The 13,032-nt window shown below is 43.0% G+C and overlaps 1 protein-coding gene across 4 annotated transcripts in view; it reads left to right on the top strand.

The window, feature by feature from the left end:
• klc1a (kinesin light chain 1a) overlaps window positions 1-13,032 on the top strand; it is a 31,725-nt gene that overhangs the window by 3,714 nt on the left and 14,979 nt on the right. For all 4 annotated transcript variants that reach the window (XM_026303932.1, XM_026304011.1, XM_026303846.1 and 1 more), the window contains exons 2-8: window positions 2,240-2,507; window positions 3,069-3,299; window positions 4,314-4,392; window positions 6,863-7,091; window positions 7,954-8,041; window positions 10,058-10,159; window positions 12,581-12,754. In XM_026303932.1, the coding sequence (XP_026159717.1) occupies window positions 2,241-2,507; window positions 3,069-3,299; window positions 4,314-4,392; window positions 6,863-7,091; window positions 7,954-8,041; window positions 10,058-10,159; window positions 12,581-12,754 (1,170 nt within the window). In that variant the 5' untranslated portion in view covers window position 2,240. The remainder of the gene's footprint in view (window positions 1-2,239; window positions 2,508-3,068; window positions 3,300-4,313; window positions 4,393-6,862; window positions 7,092-7,953; window positions 8,042-10,057; window positions 10,160-12,580; window positions 12,755-13,032) is intronic.

Here is a 13,032-nt window from a genome sequence, read left to right as displayed (position 1 = left end):
TGACTTTAATATTTTCTATTTTTGGTCACATTTGTTCCAATAAAACTGCGCCTGGTCTGCAGAGCTCCGCTCACCTGGAGCTGCTGTTTTCCACCTCGTCCTGCACACAGCGTCATCTTCCTGCTCCGCTGTCAGCTGATAGGCTGCAGGCTGGTTGCTGAGTCACATGGAGCAGTCGGGGCTGTAGCTCTTTGTCTGTCTGCCTCGTCTGCTCAGGGCGTCTTCAGCTAATTGGTTCGTCTCACACTGAGCTGAAATGTGAACTGTGAGGCCGTTCAGGACCGGACTGCTGGTTCCATGGCAGCGTGTCTATTGAGGTGGGCTCTAGCTCCTCGTATCATTAGAACATCAAGGATAAGACTAGTGTTAGGTCAGTCGCACCCATGAGTTTCATTGCTGTATTTTATTTATTTATTTATTTTAACAGAGCCATGCAGTAAAAATCACTCCAGTGTTTCTGTGTTTTTCTCAGTGTGCAGTTTCAGCTCGGTGAGCTGACTGAGATGTTTTAGGCAGCTCGCTACAAGTGCTACCGAAGCGCTCAGTCATAATCCTCTTAAGTCGGTGTGTAATGAATACAAAGCAAAGAAAGTCGGGATGGAGTGGGATTGAGTGCGTGCAGACAGTGTGCCTCTACCTGCAGTCTTTGGTTAATGTGTGTGTAGTAATAGCTGCTCCGCCTAATAGTGATGTTTATTAATCACTAAGGCTGAAGCTGTTCGATCATGTGTAATGACTGTATCATGATATTGGATTCATCAATATGAATGTTTAGAGATCGGTCCGCTGTGGATGATCCATATTAACATTTATTATACCAGACTAAAACCATATTTTACTGGATTTTATGAAAAATTGCGTAATATTTTTTTGACTACTCAGAGTGAAAATGCCAGAAAATATGCGACATCTTAAATGTCTTGTTTTCCACAGATGGTTAGTTTACAGTAATTTATGTCAAAGAACAACATCAAATCCTCATACGAGAAGCCAGATAAACCATGTGATTGACATTTCTGCTTAAAAACGTTTTTTTTGATTAGCAAATGAGTTTTTTACTCTGTCAACTGACATATTAATCAACTAATCAATTGCAGTTCTGCAAATAATATAAATTTCAGCGGTATATTGGAATATTTTCAGCCTCTCAGTGTGATCTATACATTCTCTCTGAGTGTTTCTGTTTGAGGTTTCTGTCAGTTCCTCTTCAGTTCTCCTCACCTCCTATGCGTTGTTATCTGTAAACCACATGCAGCCCACAACTCTCACATCTGGATCTGAACTGGCAGCAGGCAGCAGATTTAACGTCTGCGGTTTGGTTCAAACCTTTTATCACACCTCAATGAAGCTCCCTCTTTTCTTTAAGAGCACTTGACAGAAGATTTTACGAACTCTACATCACATCTAACCTTTGTTTACACAGCTTTTTCTGCTGCTGCTCACACACCGTTCTAATCTTCTCAAGCTGAGCGCCGCCTTGGCTCAAAGGCATCTTCAACGTTGCTGGAGAGGGAACCATCTTATTAATTCTCCCAACCAGAACCAACCTGACTCCTGAACCAAAACTGTTCGGTCCTGGTCTGCAGTCTCCTTTAAGAAAATGTTGTTTCTCTCAGCTCAGTGTTAATGGTAAAGGGTCTGTAAAAACCCATGAACAAGCCATAAAACCAGAAGATTCCTTTTGTTAATGAAACATCTGGAGGCCACGTGTTTGCTCACTGATGATTTTTATACATTTATAAATATGCTACATGTTTCTGTTGACATCAGATTTCTCTCCCTTTTCCACGTGGTCCTGTTTCCGACCTTTTATAGTTTTTATTAACAAACATTATCCCCAGTTAAACCTTTGTTGCATAAAATCTCATTTATTTTTCTTGTCGGGACTAAATGTAGAAATCATAAGATGAGTGGATACTAATATCAACAAGACGTCTTTAGATGACAACAAGCTGCTTTGACTTTTTAGTTTTTTGCCTGGATTTAGAAATGATTTGCCCATCTGCATTCATCAGAGCTCTGTTTGTGCTCCTGGACTTATGAGGACATCCAAGACTGATTGATTTTCTACAATGTTTTTACGGTCTTATTTAAATTCATACAGTGTTTTGGCTTTGATTTGATTTGTCTGGTCCCTGGGGACATAATTTGTAACACTGCATTAGGTCAAACATCTCAAGCCCCTGTAAAATGGATTTACGACACTGAACGTTTGCTTTTCCTGCTGTAAAATCATCAGGATGCGTGAGGACATGTCCACCATGGTGTGTGTGAAGGAGGAGGAGGATCCTGGAGAGAAGCTGTCCCAGGATGAGATCATCTCCCGGACCAAGCAGGTGATACAGGGGCTGGAGGCCCTGAAGCAGGAGCACCACTCCATCCTGGAGGGCCTGCTGGGCACGCTGCGCTGCCTGAAGCAGGACGAGGAGGGCGTCCTGGTGGAGGAGAAGTCCCACATGATCCGCAAGTCCCTGGAGATGCTGGAGCTGGGCCTGAGCGAGGCACAGGTATGTGTCCATAGCATCCTGGTGTCTGTCAGTTATTATCTGCTGAAATATCAGGGCTTTTTATGATTTGTAGGTTGTAGGTTGTTGTGGAAGGTCATCATCAAGCTTCTTCATCAAGCTCAGGGGTTATGAACAAAATAACCTCAAGTATTTTCAGGTTCCTGTCCTACAATAAAAAAAACATATTTGCAGAGACACTTTATAAACTACTGGTTTTGTCATTGCTCAGCTGGCAAAACGATGAGTCACTGTCTGATCAATACACTGCACGTCTAATATCTACCTCCAGCTTTTTGCTTGCAGTTGTGCTAAAATGCAGTGTGAGTCATATCTTTTATGCTCCAGCACCTCTGATGTCTCTCTGCCTCAGACTCTGTAATTACCCCACTCCCAGCCTTTCTCTTATCACCATATTCTCTCAGATTGGTGTTTTTACCCAAAGTGCCTCTCAGTAACATTTCTGTGCACACATTTACTCGAGAGAGAGAGAGAGAGTACTCTTGATGTGTCGGTGAACACTGAAGCAACTAGTGTCTAAAGAAACACCTCCTCTTTGTCCAGGTGATGATGGCACTGTCGAGCCACCTGAGCTCAGTGGAGTCGGAGAAGCAGAAGCTGCGGGCTCAGGTCCGCCGGCTCTGCCAGGAGAACCAGTGGCTGAGGGACGAACTGGCCGGGACGCAGCAGAAACTGCAGAAGAGCGAGCAGAGCGTGGCCCAGCTGGAGGAGGAGAAGAAGCACCTGGAGTTCATGAACCAGCTGAAGAAGTACGACGACGACATGTCCCCATCTGTGAGTCTCAGGTCTTTCTCAAAACGTGTTATCACGGTAAATGGTCTTATACTTGTTTCTACGCTTAAGTGCACTCAAAGTACCTTTACACTATTTTCCCCTTCGCCCATCTGCTCACAGTCGATCACACAGGACTGAACTAGGCTTCCTAAACTAAGAAGCTGCTGTAACAGGGCAGAGGTGTGCACCAAAGTAGTATGACAGCTGAGTATCTGCTGATACTCTCTTACAAAGCACATGTTTCAGCATGATATTAAAATTCTGTTTTCACTATCACTCACATTGGTTTAGTCACAGCCAGTCACGCTTCCTCACATTAAAGTTAATTAGTGATAAGAGTTCGTTTAGTTATGGAGAAATATTCTAGGGTTTGAAAAACAGAAGTCTGTATCAGCCTGTGGTATTGGTTGGATCGGTGCTTCCCCTTAGATCAGGAACTAGTTATCATTCATAAACGGTTAGGAATAAAATAGATGACGACAAACTAGTGAGAACGAAGAGGACAACATGTTGGTGTCATATCAACATGATATCATGACATGTTTACATTTGCATAAAAAAGGTTGATTTTTTTTTTTTAAATTTATTTTTATTTAGAGGAAGTGTAGCAGTTTTAAAATAATAAATAAAGACAGTTTTACTGGATTTTTACTGTCTGTCAGTCGAAAACTGGAAAAACAAGTTTGTTGTAGCAGCAGCTGGGCTTCATCAGCCACAGTAAGTGTCACTTTGATTGTTTGTGTAAAGTATCTAGATAAGCTCAGCATTGGTTTATGTTGCACCTTCTCTCCCACTGCTTTTATTTAATGCTGTACAGTCACTTTCCTTAACAGCAGCAGAGATGAATAAAAACTGCCGATGTAAACGCTCTCCAGTATTTTAAGTACTGTACTTTAAAATAAGCTTGACTGGACCCAGAGTAGAGTATCAGCAACGTCAGCACATGAGTTGATATCATTTCTCTGTGGATTTTGGAAACAGTCACTTTTCTGTTTTTCTTGTCTCCTCTCTCAGGAGGAGAAAGACTCCGACTCCACTAAAGAGACTCTGGATGATCTGTTCCCCGATGACCAGGACGACCAAGCCCCAGGCAGTAAGTGTCCCAGCTTCACTTTCTTCCTGCGACTCTGGAGGGCACTCAAGCATTTTCAAGCCTGCACCCAAATATGAAATATAGCTTGTAGCCTTGGGATTTAGATTCAGTAGGATGGGTGCTCTTTTTCATGGAGTCTGAACCTGAAATAGATCAGTGACTCAAATTAAGTCCTTAATCTTTCTGCATTGCTGTAATAACAGAAGTTGCTGTAATAACTGAAGTGGAATCTACTCAGGAGTCACCAGAACATAACACATAATATATAGAGATAAGTTTCTCCCCTTGTTCGTTAATTTTTTTGCCTTATGACTCTTTATCTCTTCACCACTTCACCCTCTGTACATACACTCCTCAGTCCGTCTTTGCTCCCGATCTTCACCCGTCTCTCACCGTTTGATGGCGAGGCCTGTCCAGCCCTGAGAGCTGTGTTGGCTGTAGAGGCCCATTAGTCAGGAGTTAGTTCAGCTGGGAGAGATGCCAGATGGAGGGAAAACCACCCAACCAGACTGGTGTTATGAAGTTTCAGTGTTCCTAAAGTGTGTTCTGTGTTGTTTTAAAATCTAAACGTTTGTACCACGGCAAAAGGAGAAACCAACACAGCAGTTCACTGCCAGATTTAACAGTGAGAGTGTTGCTTAAACCATTTTTGCACCACAATGATTCCTGTTTGACTCCTGGCACCAGTTCGTCAGCCAGTTTAAATTGCTGACAAAATGGACAGCAGACTGGTTCACACCCTGTCTGAGCCAGACTCCAGCTCTGTGCACTCCAGTCCTCTTTGTTGCTTCTTTGTTAAACTGCTAAATTAACAAATGCACCATTTACTCCTGTTTTAGTGACAGAAAATGTTTTTAATGTTTTACATTAAGCTCGTCACTCAGCGTTTCCCCCTAGCAGTTTTGGTAGAGCCTTTGCTGTGTTGTCCAACAGCACTGAATGAATTCTGACAACCTTCAGCAACATAAATCTCAATCAGTTTGAAGATGTGGACGCAGTAGAGCACTGTGAAAATGAGCTGTTGGGTATTTTGAGATAAATGCAACCAAAAATCATGAGGCCAAATGGGACAGTGCATAGTGCATACAGTAATGCAGTAATTATACACCCACACCCATTTCCACATAAACACTCGTTGTTGCTTCTTGAGGTAATACACACACCCGCACATTCCTTCTCACACCTACATCTGTGCTTACAGTAAATACATGAAGTAGCTACATGTGAGGACGGTATATACAAAACTAAAAACAGTGGCAGTAGTTTTTGGTGTCATTTTTACAAATTGGACACAGTGCAAACAAATGTCTGCCTAATGTAGAGGATAGAGTGGGAAAAGAATAGAAATGAAAATGTATGCAGAAAGAGAGCGATGGGGTGTGTTTAGGATCTGTTGGTGCAGGGAGAAGGAATGGATCATCGAATCCATTGTCAGTGTGAGACAGAGCTGCCTGTGTGCACTAGATTGGATGGCTTTCCTTCACAAGCCTATTAGGCCTTTGAGGGTTTGGTAAATTGCTGTCAGCAGGAAAAAGATAATGGTGATGACAGCTCTGCCTTTCTTAAAACTGGCCTCACATACAGTGATTGAACTATAAATCCATCCATCCATCATCTATACCCTCTTAGTCCTTAACCAGGGTCACAGGGACCTGCTGGAGCCTGTCCCAGCTCTCTCTGGGTGAAAGGCAGGGGTCCACCCTGGACAGGTCCCCAGTCCATCACAGGGCCACATAGAGACAAACAACCTCACACACTCACACTCACTCCTATGGGCAATTTAGAGTCACCAATCAACCTGACATACATGTTTTTGGACTGTGGGAGGAAACCAGAGTACCTGGAGAAAACCCACACAAGCACAGGGAGAACATGCAGACTCCACACAGAAAGGCCCCTGATGGGTTTCAAACCAGGAACCTTCTGGCTGTGAGGCAACAGTGCTAACCACTCAGACACCGTGCTGCCTGTGGACTGTACAAACATTTACATTCCAGTCATTTAACCAATGCCTTTCTTCTATTAATTGTTATATAATGATAATTATATAATTATATAATTATATTTTGTATAATGAACTTCAGTGTTGTTAGTGCAGTGGCCGTATCCTTCAGAGTAAATCTAGAGCTGGCTGCTTTTACTCAGGTGGTTTCCTGACCTCCTGCTCACACAGAGTGAGACATGTCAGGAGAGACATGTCAGTCCTGACCCCGCTGATCGTAACACACAGAAGGCTGCTGTGCATTTTGTTCTGTTTGCATTTTAAAGTCGTCATCTTGGGCTTCAGGACATTGTCTTGATTATGTGACATTTTGGAGAGCAAACAGCTCATTGTATGAAAATTACTGCTTGCAGCCCATAATTTACATGAACGTAACTGTATCAGCCACTTGTTAAATACTGTGATATTAGCACAGAGGTTTGTATCCTGGTGTCTAATCTTTTCTAACTTTCCTCCTTGTGCCTCCAGTCCAACCGGCCCATGGCAGCGCCGCGGCAGCAGCTGCCCAGCAGGGAGGCTACGAGATCCCAGCCCGTCTGAGGACCCTCCACAACCTGGTGATCCAGTACGCCTCGCAGGGCAGGTATGAGGTGGCTGTGCCCCTTTGCAAACAGGCCCTGGAAGACCTGGAGAAGACCTCTGGACATGACCACCCAGATGTGGCCACCATGCTGAATATCCTAGCACTCGTTTACAGGTTAGTGTGTCACATCCATCTAATCATCATTCCAATGAGATTAAGGTGTGTCTGTTTAGACGAGATGAAATATGTTGGTTTTAGGGTTAGTCCACATTTTAAAATATGCCATCCCTGCTGCATTCTTCAGAATCGATGCATATTAATGTATTGTGTATTTGTATATTTTGTGTCTTTGTATTTTTTGTAGTGTGCTCTGGTTTATGAATCCTCAATCCTCAGATTGAAGTAAAAGCTTCTTAATGAATGCTGGGACAGTGTTCGCTTTTACAGTGGTTGGTAGATTTCAGGCAGAGGGATGTTTATGACCTTGGCGCTTCCATAGCACAACTTGGCTTTTTCAGAAGGATGTGATAGCAGACCGGCATGTTTTGTCCCCTCACAACACGGTGGCATGTTCCTCCTTGTGCTTTGTGATTGGCCTACAAATGAGAACTGGGTGCTTTTCTGTGTCAGCAAACAGAGCCTGACAACCAGAGATATAGGGTACAGTAACAGAAGTGGGCGAGTGTTCATTTCCCAGCCCAGGAAGAAAAGAACTAAAGAATGACACACAAGCTGGAAAAGTATTTTAACGGGTTGGTCCAATGTTTTTTCACATCCACAAATCTCATCCACTGAATAGACGGTGCAGGTTTTTGGCTTTGTTACTCCACGGGAATGAGAGACTGGGTCAACTTATGTGTTGTTGCATTGACTGTGGGAACCTCTGCAAAGCTGTTTTGACCACGTCAGCTGAAAATAATGGGCTGTTAGTGGAAATTGTCAGTATGGTCCATGTTTCTTCTCTTTATGTGCTGGTCTGTCTGTCATGCTGTCCATGTGTGTAGATTGTCTGACTGTGTTTGCTTCTGTCTGTCAGGGATCAGAACAAATACAAAGAGGCAGCCAACCTGCTGAATGACGCTCTGGCCATCAGGGAGAAGACTCTCGGCAGGGACCATCCAGCTGTGAGTACATCTCTCTCTGCGTTGCATCAGTCTTACTCAGTTGTTCAGGGTTTGACATTGATATAATCATTTTTATCTCAATATAAAGCCTCTATCTCAGTTTCATCTAAAATGTTGTAGATTGAAGTCATGTGCAGAAAAAAGCAGAAACTTAAAACTCAACAATAAATTGAACCCAGACAAGAAACACGTGTCATGTTTACCAGCTTTGTATTTACCGTAGAGAAATCAGAGCAGCACTGATCTTCTGATCTTCCCAATATTTCTTTCATATATAAGAGCACCAACAATGGATTCCTTTCTGTAGTTTAATAAACACCTAATCAGAGCTGGGTATTTAATGTAAAGATAAATAGGTTTTTTTTTTTATATCTTGTTAGACACTGCTCTTTGCTCTGCAGCTGTTCTTCACTGCTGCACTGCCCCTGTTCCCCCCCAGGGATCAATAACATTCATTAAAAAATATTTTTGCCTTCAGGTAACACATATAACACCAAAGACGGCCCAAACCCATTTATTTGAAATACACAGGGTGTTAAATATACATCGAAAGATACTAACTGCTGATATAAAGTGCTGTGCTGGGACTGCTTCCTGTCTTATACATTTAAATGACCTAATTACACGTCTCCCAGACAGCCCTAATGTATGTGTCCACGACGGTCAATGTGAAGACGGAGGACTTTATAAATATTCCTCAGATCCATTAACCTGTGTTTGTCAGTGCTACTGTAAACACACAGCAGGTCGACTAACTGTGTTAACCCCAGCAGGCCTGTGTCTCCACTGTCTGGACCTCCATCACTCTCCACACTGTGACGCTGAGGTTAGCCCTCCCCCTTTACCACCTCCATCCTCTTTTCCACGAGGAAGTGATTTTAGTCAGTGATTTGCAAATCAGATTAAATCATTTGGCAACGAAACAGCAGCGATTCACTCCTGCGCTTTCTTTCTTTCTGTCACATTATTTTTTATTGTGAATCCATGTTTTTGGTATCTCCCTCCTCTTTTCAGTCTTCATGTCTCTTTCTCTTCTTCTCACCTTTGTCATCTCCTTATTTGAGGATTCTACACTTGAACTGGTTAGAATTTAATTGGGGTCAGGTATTTGTTTTAGTAATGCTGGAATCACGTTTGAATTTACTGGACAGTTTAATTTGCTGGTTATGATGCATCAACGTTTCTGTAATTCCAGATCAAGTGGCTTGAAGCTTTGCCACATGTGTCTTTTATCATAATGAGTCCTGGCTGTGAAATGTGGAAAGTAGAGTGGTTGGACCTGCTCTAAGCTTAATATCACCTTATTCAACTGGCTCTGCCCTGTCCACAGGGCCAGGCACGTTGTGGTTTCTGATTATGCATCAGACAGACTGAAGGATCCAGGGGTTATGGACAGGGAGCTTAGCCAAGAGGGGGTGACTGGGAGGAATAGCTGGTCTGATCTGGATCAGAGTAGTGTTCTACTTTTGGACCTCTCTCTTATCTGTAGGGAGAGTTGGAAAACAAGCAGGGCAGTGGCTCTCAAGGACCAGGGTTGGCCACCCCTGTTATAGGTGGGGGGTGAAAAGTGAGGATACACATAAATCATAGTGAACACAAAGCTAGACCTAGAGCTGTAAGAGCTCTGGCTCCTCCTGTCCTACACTTTAAGTTTCCTCCTTGTTCCCTCTTACTCTTCTTACTCCTCCATCACTGCCTCTCATCTTCCTGCCCTTCCTCCCTCTTTTCCTCCCACTCTGTCCACATGGCCTCCAGATCCTGGTCTGACTCAGAGATCAGAGGTGACCTCCTCCTGAATGCACATGTTGGAGATTCATCACACATCTGATTGGGATCAGATCACTGCCCACCATAATCACTTCCAGTTTCCGCTCGGCCTCTCCTTCCTCGTCGGTCACCAGATCAATGGCACTGTGCTGGTGTGGCGGATCTTGCGGTTGCACACGCGGGTGAAGATGATTGAGATTTGAAAATCTGATTATTTTAGAATAATAAATGTGTTTGTATCCATGTCAGGTCGCTGCCACCCTTAACAACCTGGCTGTTCTCTATGGGAAGAGAGGAAAGTACAAGGAAGCAGAGCCTCTGTGCAAGAGAGCGCTGGAGATCAGAGAAAAGGTGAGTTAAAGGTTAAATGACAACTAGATTCAGTCAGAGTTCAACAGATAATAGAAATAATTGACTGAGTGGCTGTTTAAACATCTGTATTTACTTCCAGAACTAACAGGTGGTCGTTTTTTTTTCTTTTTCTTTAGCAGACTAAGTTTTAAACCAAAGTTTAGTTTCACACTTTCAGTTAAACTCTGTGTCCTGGTTAGGGACAAAGCAGTCAAACACTAGAGATTTCACTAAAGAGCATCTCCATGAGTCACTGGTTTAAAGGCAGCAGAATGAAGCACAAACACTTGGTGACACGTTCAGGAACACCAGCTCTGTTTTATTCTAGTAGCGTAAAACAAACAGATTATATCTTATACAAATATCAGATGAGAACCCTAAATGTTTTCTTAGTATTGCTTACATGCATAATTAATTTTACCTCATTTTCAGCTCAGGTTCTTCTGTTTCGAGCTGTTCCTGCTCATTTTCTCATCACTTTGCCTTGTTTGAAGATGGTACTACATCCAGGAAGACCATCATTATTTTGCCTCAGCTCTAGTTCATTGCTCAGCAATCCTGAAAATGTGGAAGATGCTTTCTGTTCACTAATCTGTGTCCTCAGCTCTTCCCTCTGAACATATCATCCTCCGTTTCCCTCTGAGAATGAGACGTCAGCTTTGGTTAAGCTGAATGATTTCATTTTTTTCATGCTACTTAAACTCAGATGACAGTGCGCTCTCTTAAGCTGGAAGATTTGCCACAAAGTTTTCCTGCACAGACGGGGAAGTGTAAGGAGGCTGCAGCAGAGCTGCTGAATCTGAAGAATTCATTCTCTGCTGCAGTTTTGTCTTTTTTTTTTTTTATAGAAGCTCGGAGCTCAGCTTCAAACTGAGTCCAGGGACAGTGGAGACTGGGGGAATGAAATAATAAGCTGCTACTGATGCGTTTCAGTGGGGATAAAAAAAGCATCACAGGAATATATTGCCATTATTTTCTCTGCACGAGAAAGTCGTGGCCTAACCTTTGATGAGGATTGTAGACATTTCAAATTATGTGTAATACTTATTATAGGAGTCTACAAAGTGGTGAAAATATTATAATTTCTCAGAGCCTGATGTGACGTGTTCACAACCCTCGGCTTCTCTGAAAAACAAAAACCCACAGGTGTTCCTGTGTTTCTGTTGTATGTTACAAAGAAATCCTGCAAATCCTTACAAAAGCTGAAATTAGAGAATATTCAGTAAATATTTTTGTAAAACATAGATTCAGTCATTAATTTTGAAAGCATAACAGACTGCAGCATATTTGAGGGCATGGCATCCATCAGTAAACTGTGACCTTCATGCAGCACATGGCTCATGGCAATGCTTTTTCCAGCTGACATTGTTTACAAGAAAGCTGTCTAATGTGTTGTTCTGCGTGGGAGGCCAGGACTGAGTGAAAACTGTAGGTAGCAGTGCTCAGAAAGCTTTGCAGCATCCTGGCTCCCACAGGGAGGACGTGATCCTGAAAGGCTCAGCAAGAGTTTGATATCAGACCTCCCCCAGATGTCGGCCTCAGTGAAGTGAAGCCAGAAATTAGAGACAAAGACAAACCACAAGTTACTGGGCTTACTTTTTATTTCTGATACTATTATTGATTATCACCTGATGCTTTTCTTTCTTAGGTTTTGTCTGATCTCCTACTGTTTACATCCCTTTTCCCAGCTGTTTGTAATGAATGTTTCAAAGAGCTTCACTGGCTTCATTCGTTTTCTCTCCTCCATCTCCTCTGCCTCTTATTCCTTCCTGGTTGGACTCATGAAATCCTTGCAGCAGTTTTCTTGTTCTGGTTAACTCTTCTCTAGTGTTTCCGCTACATGTCGATCATGTCTGAATTTCATTTAAGCCTCCTCAGCACACAGGAAAAGCTTACACCGCTCTCAGATCCACATTAATGCAAAGACTTCCTTTTTTAAAGATTGTTTTCACTGTTCTGCATTTTTAGGATGCATGTGCAGAGAGGAGGATTTAGTTTTCTGTTACGCTGTTTTGTTGCTACTCTAATCTTTTTATTTTCTGTACTCAGCTGTTATTTTATTAAGCAGGTCAGTCATTTGTCAGTCGTTTGGCCCAGCTCAAATTTAATTATGTAACACCTACTGTATGTCGTTCACGAAGCAGATGGGGTTGGAGTGCTAACGTAGGTCACAGATTAAATTCCCAATATGCTTGGCCAAATGAAAGTGGCTCGTTTTCAAGATTTGCATTTTGTAGAATAGAAAACAGTTTGAGCTCCTGCTACGAGAACAGATTCACCAGCTGGCTACAGGCTGGGGATCATTTCTCATCTTGGATAAGAGTCGTTGACCAAATAACACTTGCCTGAGACACACTGTTGTTTAAAAGATGTTTTGTTTGCTGCAGCGAATGTTGTTTTAACCCTGTGTGTGCTTGCCAGGTGCTGGGGAAGGACCACCCTGATGTGGCCAAGCAGCTGAACAACCTGGCCCTGCTGTGTCAGAACCAGGGCAAGTACGAGGAGGTGGAGTACTACTACATGAGGGCACTGGAGATCTACCAGACCAAACTGGGCCCCGACGACCCCAACGTGGCCAAGACCAAGAACAACCTGGTGAGGGTGAAGGAGGGGTGGGCAGCAGTAGTTGCTTTTATCAGTTTGGGTTATTTAATTACCTATAAACTCAGGAACTAGAGTCATGATAATGGGATATGAAGCTGTGAGAGTTTACTTTAAAGACATGTTGGTGCCATAACTTCCTGTGAACCATGACCTTTCTGTGGAGCAGTTTGTTACTCCAGCTCAGCACAGCTACAATAACTCCTTTTGTTTTGGACTCTTCAGCTCTCTGTTCCCCTGAAAGGTCAGCAGTGTCGAGGCTGCTTTCGACT

Source organism: Mastacembelus armatus, chromosome 22 (assembly GCF_900324485.2).
Source record: "Mastacembelus armatus chromosome 22, fMasArm1.2, whole genome shotgun sequence".
NCBI classification, from domain to species: Eukaryota; Metazoa; Chordata; class Actinopteri; order Synbranchiformes; family Mastacembelidae; genus Mastacembelus; species Mastacembelus armatus.
This window is presented reverse-complemented; position numbering and strand designations above follow the sequence as displayed.